General features: G+C 38.5%; 1 protein-coding gene across 1 annotated transcript in view; it reads right to left on the bottom strand.

The window, feature by feature from the left end:
- The window catches only part of CCDC192 (coiled-coil domain containing 192), a 203487-nt gene extending 194619 nt beyond the window's left edge, over positions 1–8868 (bottom strand). Inside the window, exons 1-4 of the mRNA XM_055086905.1 lie at positions 8789–8868; positions 7834–7946; positions 7322–7509; positions 4369–4476 (exon numbers count right to left, since the gene is read on the bottom strand). Of these exons, the coding sequence (XP_054942880.1) occupies positions 4369–4476; positions 7322–7509; positions 7834–7946; positions 8789–8868 (489 nt within the window). The remainder of the gene's footprint in view (positions 1–4368; positions 4477–7321; positions 7510–7833; positions 7947–8788) is intronic.
- Positions 8869–15214: the final 6346 nt, after the last annotated feature.

The following is a 15214-nucleotide window of genomic DNA, read 5'->3' as shown; positions in this document are numbered from 1 at the left end:
TACAGTTCTGTTATGACCACTAGCAGCGGTAGAGATAAATTAACATTAATCGAGAACCTACTAGGAACCAGATACACTCATCTCGTTCAATCCTCACTACAGCCCTATGAAACCAGTGTGTTCACCCTCTTCTGCATGAGACTGCTGTGACTCAGAGAGACTAAGTGAACTGCCCAAGGTCATAAAGCTAGCAAGTCCTGGAGCAGAAACAAAGCTGGAGCTCTCCTGGGTCTGCTGCTGGCAGCCGGGAACCAGAGGCTGGTGATGACTGAGACACACTGGGCCGACACTGCTCCCGGAGGAAACGTCTCAGGAACTGGCCTCCAGTGTCCCTCTGCGCTGGTGGCTCTCTGGATCTGTGCTCCACTGTGACACTGTGGCTTCTCCTGATACTCTCTTAGCACAAAAGCTGTGCAATCTCTTTGCTTGCGTATGGTCATCAAATGCAACCTCCGGAGCCCCTTTCTTTGTCCCTCCTGTGTGCACTGGGGATAGAAGCCAGCACACAGGCAAAAACTGCCTTTTTATGAGTTGCCCCTGAAACCTTTTCACTCTCCTTTTTTCCTCCTCTTGACTCTTTTCCTTCTTTCCTGTGCCTCCTTCTAGTCCTTTACTACCTAATTTCCAGGCATTTCCCCCCACGGGTCTTAACCTGCAGGAAATATAATCAAGTATTTTCTTTAGCAAAACTTGGCAATGTTTTGAATTATCTACAATTATTACCCAGGAAAAGAGATGGATTCTTATGTCCCTTTCTCACTCTGGCCAGCTGACTTGTGCAAACTTACTTCTTAGAGCTGTGAACAGCCCAGATTAAAAGTATTAATTGCAAATTATCCTGATGTCATATTTCTTTTATTTTGACACTAGTGGCATGGCTGCAGAGAAATAAAGAATAATTGTTAGCTAAGGGAATCCAACAAAGAAGTTTGTGACCTCACAGAGGAAGCGCCACACTCTCCTTATTTCCTCACTAAGTTCCTTCTTTTGCATAGTGAGCCAACAGAAACCTTACTGGAAGGGACCCTAGAAAGGTTCAGTTTAAGTAACCTGAGGCCCAGGACCAACAGGCGTTTAGTGTAGATGAACCCCGAGGCATCTATCTGGGTTAGTTCTATGTGCATCACTAAGAGGCAGAGCCAGGAGGTAAGAATTCAGCTAATGTCAAAATTTAGCCGTTTTGCAAAGGCAGGACCCACTGGTTGACAGTACCATGAGCTTCCACTCCTTAGTTCCAGCACAAATCTTTGTCCTCGACATTTCCTCTCCTCTTCCCACTTGTTTCTAGCCCTCCAGGCCAGCCCATCTGACAAAATGATTTGGATTACCAGTGAAAGCCAGCTAGCATTCCCACTGTCTTTGTGACAAATCCTAAATTAATGGTATTTAAAAGAAGCCTTAACTCAGCCATAAAAAGAAACGAAATTGAGTTATTTGTAGTGAGGTGGATGGACCTAGAGTCTGTCATACAGAGTGAAGTAAGTCAGAAAGAGAAAAACAAATACCGTGTGCTAACACATATATATGGAATCTAAAAAAAAAAAATGGTCATGAAGAACCTAGGGGCAGAACAGGAATAAAGATGCAGACCTACTGGAGAATAGACTTGAGGACACGGGGAGGAGGAAGGATAAGCTGGGACGAAGTGAGAGAGTGGCATGGACATATATATACTACCAAACGTAGGGTGGATAGCTAGGGAGAAGCAGCTGCATGGCACAGGGAGATCAGCTCGGTGCTTTGTGACCACCTAGAGGGGTGGGATAGGGAGGGTGGGAGGGAGGGAGACGCAAGAGGGAAGAGATATGGGGACATATGTATATGTATAACTGATTCACTTTGTTATACAGCAGAAACTAACACACCATTGTAAAGCAATTATACTCCAATAAAGAAGTTAAAAAAAAAAAGCCTTAACATGTGTATACTTAAACAGGAAAAAATACTCCTTCACACACACACACACACACACACACACACACACACACACACACACACACACATCATTGTCTGGACCACTAAAGACAGTTTCTCTTTTTGCAACCACAAAGTGGCCCAGCCTAGTAAGGAAGGCAGTGGCACCCAGTGGACAAATGTTTGATTGTTTGAGACAGGTGTCCCATTCAGAAATATTCTCCTTTCTTAGCTTTAAGAAAGGCTATTTGCTCCCCTTACTTTTCCCTATCCTTCTGCCATCACATTTTTTAAAACATCTACTGAATTTAAAAATAGCTGGGAGGGGAGTGTCGTTACAGTTTTTATCTCTTCAAGAATAAGACTAAACTGAAACACTGGAGAAAGCAAAAATTTCAGGATTAACTCCTCTGAGAACAGTGTCTATATTTGATTAACCTAGTTCAACAGTAACAGTGGAGACAGCCAAATCTAATAAAATATTCAGCTTAATTAAAAATGTAACATTGAAAATGCCTGTAATGTGCTTTTCTTCGCACGTAATATTCTCCTTTTCCTCACACCATTGCCAACTTCCAATTAAATTGCCTTGGTTATCTGAAAATTTGGCAACTCCAGGGGCAATACTTCAGGAAAATAACATACACAGATCCTGCAACTTAATACTATGCTGCAGTCTATCTGGGAACCATACAAACACCTACTATTTTCACTCTCCAGCCTCTACAGTGATTCTTTTGGTTGTGAGCTACTTGGGTAGAAAAGCTTTGTCTCTCTATCTTTCTTCCCTCAAACAGCTAACTAACATCTTACTCACAGTAGTTACAAAGAAGTTGAGTGAAATCCAGTTTCCATTTTATGTAATTAATCTGCTAAACACTGAAAAGAAGTATCTAATTGTTTGATGTTACATAAAGGGATCATCCAGTTAAGAATCTTAAATATTAGGGGCTATTTGCGTTGAATAAAAACATTTTATAAAGAACAAAAGGGATGATGACTTTTATGGGTAAACTGAATTTTACTGATTTAAATCATTAAGACATTCAATTACAAAATAAGCATACATCTTCTTAGTGTAACCTAATACCAGCAAGGGTGCCCTCTTTTAGTTAGCCATTCGGAATTTCTTCCAAGTTTGCATGCTCTGAAATCCTTAGTTTTTATGCTTTGAAATGGTACCCCATGTTTATCATTATATTCTTTGTAATTCAAATTTTGCCACAGTTTGAAGCTTGCTTTTTCTGTTGTTTTAAAGAAAAGACGAGTTGGCAAGCCAGCGTTATGGCACATGGGTGAGATGGAATCTTTCCCCAGTGGGTCTGGGCCTAGGGCACCAGGCTTTTGTTAATTGACACAAGGCCCCCGTGACCCCTTGCGTCTATCACATTTAGGTAGTCAGCAATAAAAACATCCCAAAGTAGGAGATGTACTTTTTTTGGTAAGCTGAAAAAAAAAATGGAGGCCATTTGTGCATGTATCCCTACAATACATGTTAAGTGTACTTCTTTTTCTCATAACACAAGCATATTTCCCCCCCATGTCTCTGCAAAAATTCTTATAAAATTTGGCAGACCTTTCTTATAAGACCTTTCTTATTAAAAACTCAAAATTGTTTTTCAAAGGTTTCTAAACATTTATTTGCAAAATGTCTCAATCCATGACAAATCAATCAATGTTTATAATATCTCAGGGTCTGTGTCCTTTTCCTCCACTGACTGCCACCAACAGTGAGCACTGGTGCCCTGTGCTGTGGGAGGACCCACACTCCTGGCAGCTTTGCCCTCTGCCAAGCCCCCCTGCCCAGGGGCAAGGGCAACGGTAACAGAAGGATTTGTACCACGTACACTATACTGTTTGCAAAGTGTAGTTGTGTTGGGAAATGGTCTGAGCTTTACTGATAGCCATACGCCATGTCTCTGCAATCGGAGATCTGGTGTGTAGGCAGATGACCTGACCTATATGGCAACCCGACGGCCCGTAGAGGCTACGCTCCCCCTATGACTTGCTTTGCTTCTGTGAGTGTCACAGCCCAAGAGGGATGCCAGGATTTGAAAAACTCTCCTTCTTCACATAATTGGAGAAAGTTGCTCGGGTGTAGTTCCTATAGGTTTTATCTTACATTGGGGCTTATCTGTTTATAATGCAAATATGTTTCACTTATTCAGAAATCTACTTGCTTAAAGATGGCTTTCCTAACTCATGGGCTGTGGCAAATGAAAATCAAAATGTAAATCTAAGAGGAGTTTTAAAGGCTGGAAAGGTCCATACAGATTAAAGTAATTATTGTTATAACTAAAATGAATGAAATGGTGTGTGTGTGTGTGTGTGTGTGTGTGTGTGTGTGTGTGTGTGTGTGTCATTAGGTTCAGAGGTTAAAACACGTATTTAGATTTTCCTTGCTCTACTGCACACTGAGGAACATATATTTCCAGTTCCAGTGACAGGTATTACCTGTTCGGATAAGACTTTAGCCTTTTCTTCTGCTTCCTTCAGGCAAATCTCGAAGGCCTCGAGCTGTGCCAAAGTAAACACCATCTGTCTGGTTTCCAGGGACTCTTTCTTTAAAACAATAATCAAGTATTACTTTTTGACATGGGTAGTTTCCTGAGTGCATCTCAAACTCTGCGGACTAAGGACAGTCTTAATAAACTCACACAAATCATCTCCTTTTCTTCTTCAACATAGCAATAAAACAATGAAATGTTACAAAAACAATAGTGTTATTTAACAGCTTAGAGTCTAAAGGCAGGGTAAAAAAATGCATATTAACGAGCAATGAACAGCTTTAGAAAGGTAGAATAAAATATCCATGTTGAAATTTGGTTAGTCTGCAACTTTTATTCCTGATACAAACAGAGCTTTTCTTCAAGAGGTTAGAACCAAAATTTCACATTCCCAATAAGAGATGTCATCTAGAATGCCTACATTTTTAACATTCACCTATCTTGGGGGTCATAGTCATTTGAATTCGGAGAAGCTCTTGTTTCCTTTGATTGTCACCTTCTTATCACAAGTTTAATTAAAGCAAAGATACTACATGGTTTAGAATCAGATCATTCTTCCCCAGAACGTGGCTAATATGACTCAAATCAGCAGATGTGTAGACTTTCCCTCTCAAAATTAAGTTGCTCTTTCTCATGTACAAGCAGAAAAATGTGCAAAGTTGGTATGAGAATATCAGTTACCAGCATTACTGAGACTAGAGCACTTCCTGACTACTCTTTGGCCATTGAGACAATTAATTAATAAAGACACAGCAATATGAAATCTTCAAAGGAAAACCTCATATGTGCTAGGATTATGATGTTCCTATAGCTTCCTTGGATGTGTCCTGTCTTCTTGTGAAAGTTCAGGCTGCTGCAGCTGCTTCCAATTAACCCCACAGGAAAAAAAAGAACTGTGTTCCTACATATTAAAAAAAAAAACAAAACAGAACAACCCTGCTGCTTTATTTCCCCTTTGGTTTAGGAGCCCACCAATTTTATACATATGTGCATTTCCTGACGATACAATAGAGCCATCTGGTGGTAAATGGAACCAGCCATAAAAACAAAGCATTTATTCAGTTCCTATAATTGTTCATACCATCCTTTGAACCTTAGGACCCTGGCATGGACCTCTGATATAAATAAATGTTGCTCTGTTCAAAAACAGCATGGCTCCTAAGTCACACATGGCTTCATAATCTCCCCGAGGTCAGCCTTTGGGGGGTGAATATCTTGGGTTAGAACAGTGATATTTGGGATGAACAAATGACCCTCAGCCTCCCATATATGATTCCAATAATTTCAAGAGTCAGTCCAAAATATCTCAAAACAAAAGCCTCAAAACAAAATTCTTGTGTACTTATACTTACACGTACTTTATGCTACAAAACATTTTATGCATAAAGGAGAAATTGTCAAAAGTCCAAACTTTTTCAAAAAGATTAAGGATCCCTGATCTAGATTGCTATTTCCAGGGGGAATCTTCTTGTCCAGTGTTGACCTCGAGGAAGTTTTTAAAAGTAGACCCAACAGGATCATCTAATCTATTTCTCTAGGTCTTTTTCTCCAAACATCCCTAATTTTCCCTGACAAGAAGGACAACCATTTCCAGTAAGACAAAAGCATTGCAAGTCAAAGCCAAATGAAACAGGCTTGACTGGAGACTGCTATTAAATAACATAGGACTTTTTGTGCAGGTAGATTTAAGAAATCATCATGTGTTATAGAACAAGGAGAGTCCTGAGCAAACTGTGAGAAGTGCAAAGCCTGTCTCCACCTTTACCCCAGCTGTCACTCCCCACTCCCTGACTTGCTTTTCTGTGCCCCTCTCCTTTAAGGGGAAGAGCCATGAATGTATCTACACTGGAGTAAAAATGGCCTAAACAAAGTCAAGCACTTTTTAATAGGAGACAACCTCCATTAACCAAAGGACTACAGATTAAATCAAGAATAATCTCTCAGATAAGTAAATACCTGGTGTTGGAAGCTTTGGAGGTAGATGTGTGTTTTCAGGGACTCTAAACAGTTAGGTGAAGTCAGTCCTTGCCCCAGTTTTGCAGGATGCAGTGGTACGAGAGCAGAAAGTTAGGATTTACACCATGAAGTTCATTTTCCCTCAGGCACATGTGGACACACAGTACATAAAGTGATTTATGTTTCTTATGAACGTGAAACTGTCTTTGGTGGTTAAAGTAATGGATGAGTAAATTACTAATCAAAACTGAAAACATATGATATATATAGGTGTTTGGGGATTGAACCTGTGTCTGTGGATTTCCAAATGGTAAATTCCAGCACTTCAGTGGGTATTCCAGTTTTTAACTTCTACTCTTTGTCCTAAAATTTTCTACCTAAATATCCATCGGTAATCTAAGTGCATGTATCTAAGATAACCAAGATGATGAAAGTAAAAGAATATTACAGAATATTAATAATTCTATAAACTTTTTGGTTACAGTAAAGACACTAGATTACTATGCATGTGTGTTAAAGTTGACAGTCTACTAATTGACAAACCTTATGGAAAATTGTAAGAGTAGATTTTCTTTTAGCTGCAATGTTTCCTCATTTGAGAATCCGGAGGAAAATCTACTCTTTGTTCTAATTTAATTTTTCTTATTTCTCTAACCCATCTCAGTACCTTTTCATTGTCCCCTTCCTTACTTTTAGGTCATTATTTCTTTGTCTTACAATGACCTTGCTCTTCCTCAGCCAAACAAATCCCTTCCGCCCTTCAGGACTGGTTCAAGGTCTCTGATTCATCCAAATCATCCACACCCCTCTGAATCCACATGCAGCACTTAGAAAGGCGCCTGAATGCAGAGGCTAGATGGGGCACTGCACTGAGCATTTAGTAGTAGCTCAATAAAGAGTTGTTGATTGATTGAAGGCTCAGCAGTAAGAGAAGGGGACTGCACCAGATAGAGCGGTCCTTCACGCTGGGAGGCTGTAACAGTGACTCCTTTGAGCAATACTTCCCCTGCATCCAGCTTAGAACACTGACAAGGATCAGCGCCCCAGAGAAAGTCCGCTTGCCAAGGCCAGGGGCCAGACAGCGTAGCAGAGGACAAGGAGGTGGCCGTGGGGTTGGGTAATGACGGCAGGGCTGATGTGAGAATTAAATGACGTAAATCAGGTAAATGCTTGGACAGAAGAAGTGCTCAATTAATATTATTTTGAATAATTCTATTCTCCTAATTCCTTTAAAGAGAATCATTTGATATTAAAACTTTCTAACTTATTTTTAAACCCTAGTAAAAGAAAGTTCCCATAGAGGCCCTTTTGTAACAGCAAACGATCAAACCACAGCAGTGGGAAATTCAGTCAAGTATGCAATTCGAACAAAGTTAATATGTTAAATATGTGGGTGCATTTCTTTAAAAGCAAGATTGCTAAGTAATGATGTGGTTATGGCAAATTCCACCTTTACACAAGAGCAATTTGACGTGAGTCAGTTTAAGACAATTAAATGTTTCTAGCAATCTGGAGCATCTATCGTGCAGGGTTCCAGCAGCAGCCCCTGCCCGGTGGTGCGGTAACTTCCTGCCAGATAAAACACGCTTTCAACACATTTTGCAACAAACTTCCTGCTTGATGTCTCCTCTATTTATTACCGTGGTCCATTCCTCTTTCCCAGTGCTTGACAAGCGCCGAAGGCCCTAAACTTCCCTACCCCTCTACGACCTGTTCATATTGCCCACGCTAACCCCCCCAACCTCAGCCCCTTACCTCCGGGCAGATTTTTTCCATTCCTCCCTCAGTCTCTGGTGATCAGAATTCATTTTACAGTGGAAAGTTCGTCACTCTCATGTCCTTCTGGGCTTAGCACTTGCAATAGTTTCTTAGGTTAAATTGCCAATTTCTATTTAGGCAACAATTTAACAACTCAGTTCTCTTGATTCCAGTCCATTCAAGTGAAAACAGTATTCCTCTGTGTTTGGGGTTGTGCCATTAATCACTAAATAAGATATTTAAATTCAAAACTTGAACAAACTACACCTATTGTCAAAGCCCAGTGGAAAGGGTTTCTAAGTAGAAAGTGTCCATCAATATGACCCCGAAAGGGATGGTCATGGGAGGATGACCGATGAGCACTGACTAAGGGGAACTCTGCTTGGAATCTGGAAGGACACGTTCCTTACCTGACCTGAGTCTCACTGACTGTGTGTCTTGGGCTATGTGACTTTGGGGCTTCACTTCTCGGGGCCTCAGTTTTTTCATCTTTAAATGAAGAATACACTGGTCAGGTTCCAGAAGAAAACAGATGGTCATTCCAAAGGAGTGATTGAGGGCAGTTTGATGAAGGAAAGAGCATGGGTACGGTTATGGAAATCAACAAAGGATGGTGAGACACACCCTGCGTGCAAAGATACTTTTTGCCTTACCTTGACCTGAAGAGGTACGGGGAGAGGTAATAGGAGAGCATTATCACAGGATCTAGAAAGAGAGCTTGGGAGAGGACCATCCTATAAACCGAGACCTTGGGCAGAGAAATACAGCCGCTGCCAACCTGTGCCCAGGCAGTAGTGGTTGATGGACCAGTGGAATAAATAGCCTGACCCTCCTCCCCTTTCACCCGCTGTACTTCTGTCTATATCTTCCTTGGGCTGAGCCCAATGAGAAATCAGAGGGCAAGAGAGCTTCAACAAGAAGTGCAGAGAGACCAGCTCCCTGGAAAAGAGCAGAGTGGGGGAAGAGTGGAGGGTGGATAATGGAGGGGGCAACAAAGATATCTCAGGCCAAACGGGTTTAATGCTATTAGTGGTTCCCAAATGCCAGCCCATAGATCAGTGTTGGTTTGTGATAACATTTTCACCGGTCAGCAAGAAAATGATAAAAGCTAACTTTTGAAAAGGACATTGTGAATTTTTCATGAAGCCAAATTTATTCCATTTAGATGACTATCCTTTATTCTGAGATTATGATCATTCTATATATTTTGGTGTTAAGAGGATGTTTCTTTAATGGTGATAGTACATGGGAATTGTTGTTTTACTGTTCTTTCTTGAAAAAAAATGGAAAAATTGGCAGTCTTACAAAAACTAACCCTAATTATTTTTTGATGGAAATTTTTACAAGTTTATGAAATCTAAAAGTGTAGAGACCCTCTATCTAAGTGATCTCTGTTAAATTATACATTAACTGTTTTGTCAGGTGGCTATTCCCGAGCTATATTCCCTGAATTCCACTGGACTAAGTCCAAGATGGACCTGAATTCAGTATCAAGTTGCTTTAGCACAGTTCCAAGATACAGTTATTCTAGGAAAAAACCCACACTTGTAAAGGTCAACCTTTTACACTGTGAAAGATTTAACTCCTTTTCCATTTCTACAGCATCACCGATAGAACAAACGAAAAAGGTATTTGAAAGGAATTGTTAACTCAGATTTTAGTTTATAAAAAGATTGTTGGTGTGGAAGTTAAAGAAAGAGAAATGGCCCTGTGACATATGATAGCTTCATAAATAACTTTAAATAATGGCTTACCTGAAACTCTTAACAGGCCAAGTCATGTTAATTCAATTCAAAGCAATTCAGTTCATTTAAGTCAAAAAATATTAACGGCTCACTATTTGCCAGGTACTGTGCTAAGCAATGGAGAAATAAATAGTAACCAGACATACAGGATTAATACCCTCACCAGATTCTCAGTTTAGAATTTCTCTCCAATACAAAAATCCTAGGATTTAGTTTTATGTAAAAATCAAAGGAATTTCAAGAGTTTGGTGGTTAATTTAATATTTTTATTTTTATTCTCACTCATAAAATATTGCTCTGTGCTTTGGGGCCTTGTTCTTTTCTCTTTGATGAGGATTCTCGTAGATGTTAGAAGGAGATAAGAGGCAGTCCTAACCTGTTTTCAAATATTCCATATCTATCTCAAACAATATTGATTTATAAGGCCTTACAGACTGTGAACCAATAGTATAAGAGGAGAAAAGGACCTAGTAAATAGTTTGTATCTTCCATCATTTCAGTTAAAGTTAACAGTAAAACAGGGACTGGGTTAGAGGACACCTGAACTTGGGGTCATGTTATATTACAGAATTTGTTCTGTGACTTAAAATAGCCCTCCAGCATTTTGATTTTATGGGTGGATTTCTTAAATCTTTGGGCATCACAAATCTCTTGGACTACCTGATGATATATGTCAATTCTCTTACTAGGAAAAAAAATGCCTATGTACATGCTTGTGTACACACACACACACACACACACACACAATAAGCACACATGCACACTATTTTGCCTATACTTTCAGGGTGCTTAATTGTTTTTCTCAGTGCTATTCATGTAGCCCAAATTATGAATTCCTTGTTTAGAGGGAATAGTGTATTCCAGGACCTTTAGTTTTTATTCTAAAATAAAAGACCAAATATTAATGAATGAGAGTATTAATATATTCTTGGTGCCTCTACTGTAAATCATGCAGATGAACAAACGAATAATCTTCTCTTCCTAGAGACATGCTCCAAACTCAAAAGAAACAAAATGTCTCTTCCTTCTGGACAGTAGAACAAGTAGCATACCTTCCTAGTGAAGCCTAGTTCTTGTAACTGAACTACACAGCAACTAGTGCTAACCCATCCTGCTGACGGTGAAGTAAAGATTTTAATAATGAGAATATATTTCTTTCATAATAAAAAAAGAGAAAGGACATATTAGCAAGGTAATTTGCTATTAAAAATGATTTTTATTTTTTAATTTTTTATGTATAAATCATGATTTACTTCTTGTACCTGAGTTCATTATAAACATCCAAATAAAGATTTTATTAGCAAGGAAGAGATGACAAGAGAGGTTGGGTAGGCAGCTAACAGGGTCTGCCACAAACAGCATAAATAACTGATAACCTTTTTCAATTTATTTGCCATTGATGTGAAGCTGTTTACACCAGGGGTACGTAAGCTTTTCACAGAGCTTTCATGTGATTTATCCTGTACTTATAATGTTTTTCTTTCCCGTTTTTTATTGTCAGAGGAAAAAAGCATTTTTTTGACATCAGAGATGACACTAGCAATTAAGCATTAGTAACGACTTCATTTCTTCAGATGATCTTTTTGAAACTCTAGGGCTAAAGTCAGCAGCTTTGTGTACATTGTCTTATTTTATCTTTTTTTCTGTACAAGCAGTATGGGCCCATGAATATTGTGTTTTCTGCTTGCTGAATATCTGCAGATTGATCTTCCCCAATAAATCTATTTAGACTGGGTTTGTTTTAAAATCACTGGGAGCAAGGAGAGTAACTTTGTATTAGACAGTGTTGGATGCTTCTAAAACAACAACAAGTAGCACTTGGTATTTCCTGTGGTTCTTGGTTAATCATCAAGTTGTATGCCAAATATCTTGAGAACTGTGACTGGCCTTTGAATATTCCTCATTGATTAGCACTTACATTAGAATTATTGAATGTATTTCAGATGTTTGCAGGTATTAAAATGTTATATATTACGTGATTTTATGAACAATTTGTCTCAGGTTTTATCTGTGCTATAGGCATCTATCAAAACATTGGTAGCATGTTTTCAGAGACGTTAAAACAGAATTTTCCCCTCTGTGAATACCCTGACCCATTGTTCTAATTGCTTCAATGTTTGTAACATTTGCTGCTTTCTTTTTTTTAATTAATTATTTTTTTTAAATTGGTGTATAGTTGATTTACAATGTTGTGTTAGTTTCAGATATACAGAAAAGTGAATCAGTTATACATACACATATATCCACTCTTTTTTAGGTTCTTCTCCCATATAGGTCATACAGAGTATTGAGAAGAGTTCCTTGTGCTATACAGGGGGTCTTATTAGTTATAGATTCTATATACAGTACTATATATATATGTCAATCCCAATCTCCCAATTTATCCCTCCCCTCCTCCTTCCCCCCTGACACCAGTAACCATAAGTTTGTTTTCTACATCTTTGACTGTATTTCTGTTTTGTAAATAAGTTCATTTGTACCATTTTTAGATTCCACATATAAGCGATATCATATGATATTTGTCTTTCTCTGTCTGATTTACTTCACTCGGTATGACAATCTCTAGTTCCATCCATGTTGCTGCAAATGACATTATTTCGTTCTTTTTTATGGCTGTATAGTATTCCATTGTATATATGTACCACATCTTCTTTATCCATTCCTCTGCCAATGGACATTTAGGTTGCTTCCATGTCCTGGCTATTGTAAATAGTGCTGCAATGAATATTTGGGTGCATGTATCTTTTCAAATTATGGTTTTCTGTGGATATGTGCCCAGGAGTGGGATTGCAGGATCATATAGTAGTTCTATTTTTCATTTTTTAAGGAACCTCCATACACTTCTCCATAATGGTTGTACCAATTTACATTCCCACCAATGATGTAGGATGGTTCCTTTTTCTCCACACCCTCTCCAACATTTATTGTTTGTAGATGTTTTGATAATGACCATTCTGACTAGTGTGAGGTTATACCTCATTATAGTTTTGATTTGCATTTCTCTAATAATTAATGATATTGAGCATCTTTTCATGTGCTTTTTGGCCATCTGTATGTCTTCTTTGGAGAGATGTCTATTTAGATCTTCTGCCCATTTTTTTATTGGGTTATTTGTTTCTTTGATATTGAGCTGTATGAACTCTTTGTGTATTTTGGAGATTAATCCCTTGTCAGTCGCTTCTTTTGCAAATGTTTTCTCCCATTCTGTGGGTTGTCTTTTCATTTTGTTTATGGTTTCCTTTGCTGTGCAAAAGATTTTAAGCTTAATTAGGTCCCAGAAAAATGATTTTTATTTCTTACAAAAATAAAGGAGAAGATGAAATGGGGACTTATTATTTAATAGATAGGTGTTGAGTTTCAGCTTTGCAAAATGAAAACCTTCTGGAGATTAGTTGCACAAAAATGTGAACATGCCTTACACTACTGAACTACAAATTAAAAATGGTTAAAATGGTCAATTTTATGTTACACATATTTTACCACAATTAAAAATTTTTAAATAACTTATAAAACAAATGTATAGAGCAGATAAATTATGTAGTGAGGGAATTAGTCAATACTAAAATTAATTCAACTACTCTACTTATGCATCACAGGACTGCTGTGAGAAAGAATTTTAAAAAAAGATTGCACATAATAAAACCTATGAAATTTAAGAAAAGGAAAAAACATAGTAAGGTAATCTTACTGAAGGGAAAGATTTTGATTCCTTTAATTTAAAAAAAATTCAAAAAATACTAGTTGTTTTAAATTAAATTTTGATTTAGTGGGACATATAATAATGCAATGACTTTTCCTGTTTATAAAGTTAATGCTTTGTATAACTGAGTTTTTTGTGACAGGATTACTTATTTTCTCCACATCATTTATAAGTTTAGATTTTGAATACTTTGGCATGTTGACCAACAATGTGTTCATTCTCCCATTGTATCCCAGTATTTTAGTTAATGCACATGCCTGTAGGAAGAAGGATTTTCAGGTCAGCTTATGAGTAAGGTGATGGAATTTTATTGCCCAAATTGAAGTTTTTCAAACTTAGTTTTGTGAATAAGTTTTTGCTATTCTGTGTGTAATAAACAACAAATGACTTATGATTGACATTGTTCAAAGTGAAGGTAATTTTTTGTCTGCCAGTGAATTTTAGGCTCCAAATAAGTAAACTTCTAAAAAAGTCCAAAAATTTAACTGTAATGATAAAAACTTAAAGACTCTAATGATGCTGTTCCCAAAACCTAGCAGGGAAGTCCTTAGTTGAACTTGATGTTCCATGAAAAACATTTTCCATGATCAATCTCCCCTTCCCCCAACCCAGCCTGACATTTGCTCAGACTGCCCTCTTTACCAAGATCTGAAAGAGAAATGTGTTATGCATCTTTCTGGATCAGATAAAAGTTCAGCCACAATTTCCATAGTACATTCCAATGTGATAAGGTAAGCGCAGGACAGATGAGAGAGCTCTTTTTTGCTGTAAATTTCCACTTCTTTTAAGGTCTCCCAGTCAAAATATTACTAAGAGGCATGGCCAAAGTATCAGAGAAGATGGCAGAGCTTACTCAGTGGGACTCAGTTTTCCACCTGTGAAATGAGAAGATCATTACTTCTAATTCATCTTGCACTCTGCGCTGGCCATTTGTCATGCTGTGTCTTTCCCTGTTTGCAGTATTTCCCATCTCATGAATCCCATCTCTCTGCAGTATAAACCAGGAACTCCTTTTCCAGCCTCCTTTGCACCACGTCGTAGGCATGTGACTTAGCCTCCCCCAATCAGACACAACAGCCTAAGAATTCAGTATAAATGAGAGTGATATGAAAAAGGTGCCAAATAAAATGGAATCTGGCCAGGTCGACAGGGTCGTTCTGTTTTCAGAGGATGCAGTGACAGAAGACTAAGAAGTAACCTCTCATACTCAGGGGTAGTAGTAGGGCTGTGATGCCTTCGCCCTGTGGTGGCAGTAATAGGTCCTCCACTAGGGAAGGGAAGCTGAGTATAGTCTCCAAGACTGATTCTCTGACTCTCCTAGGGATCCTCTGAAATCCATTTTCTCCTTAATACTAACTGGAATGGGTTCTTTTGGTTTCAAATGCAAATCTGACTGATTATTACTTGCTTTTCACATGACTTTAAGCAAGTCGTTTAATTATCCTGAGCCTCCACTTCCCCCCCTCTACAAATGGAAGAAATGCTAACTCATTGAGGGCTGCTGTGGTGATTAAATGTGGTCATGCAGAAAAATGCTGGGCATAATGCCTGACCCACAGAAGAAAGTTTGTTTGTTTGTTTGTTTGTTTTTGCGGTACGCGGGCCTCTCACTGTTGTGGCCTCTCCCGTTGCGG

Source organism: Physeter macrocephalus, chromosome 8, assembly GCF_002837175.3.
Source record: "Physeter macrocephalus isolate SW-GA chromosome 8, ASM283717v5, whole genome shotgun sequence".
Taxonomy (NCBI): domain Eukaryota; kingdom Metazoa; phylum Chordata; class Mammalia; order Artiodactyla; family Physeteridae; genus Physeter; species Physeter macrocephalus.
The sequence above is the reverse complement of the archived record's forward strand: the minus strand, read 5'-3'. Positions and strand labels throughout refer to the sequence as shown.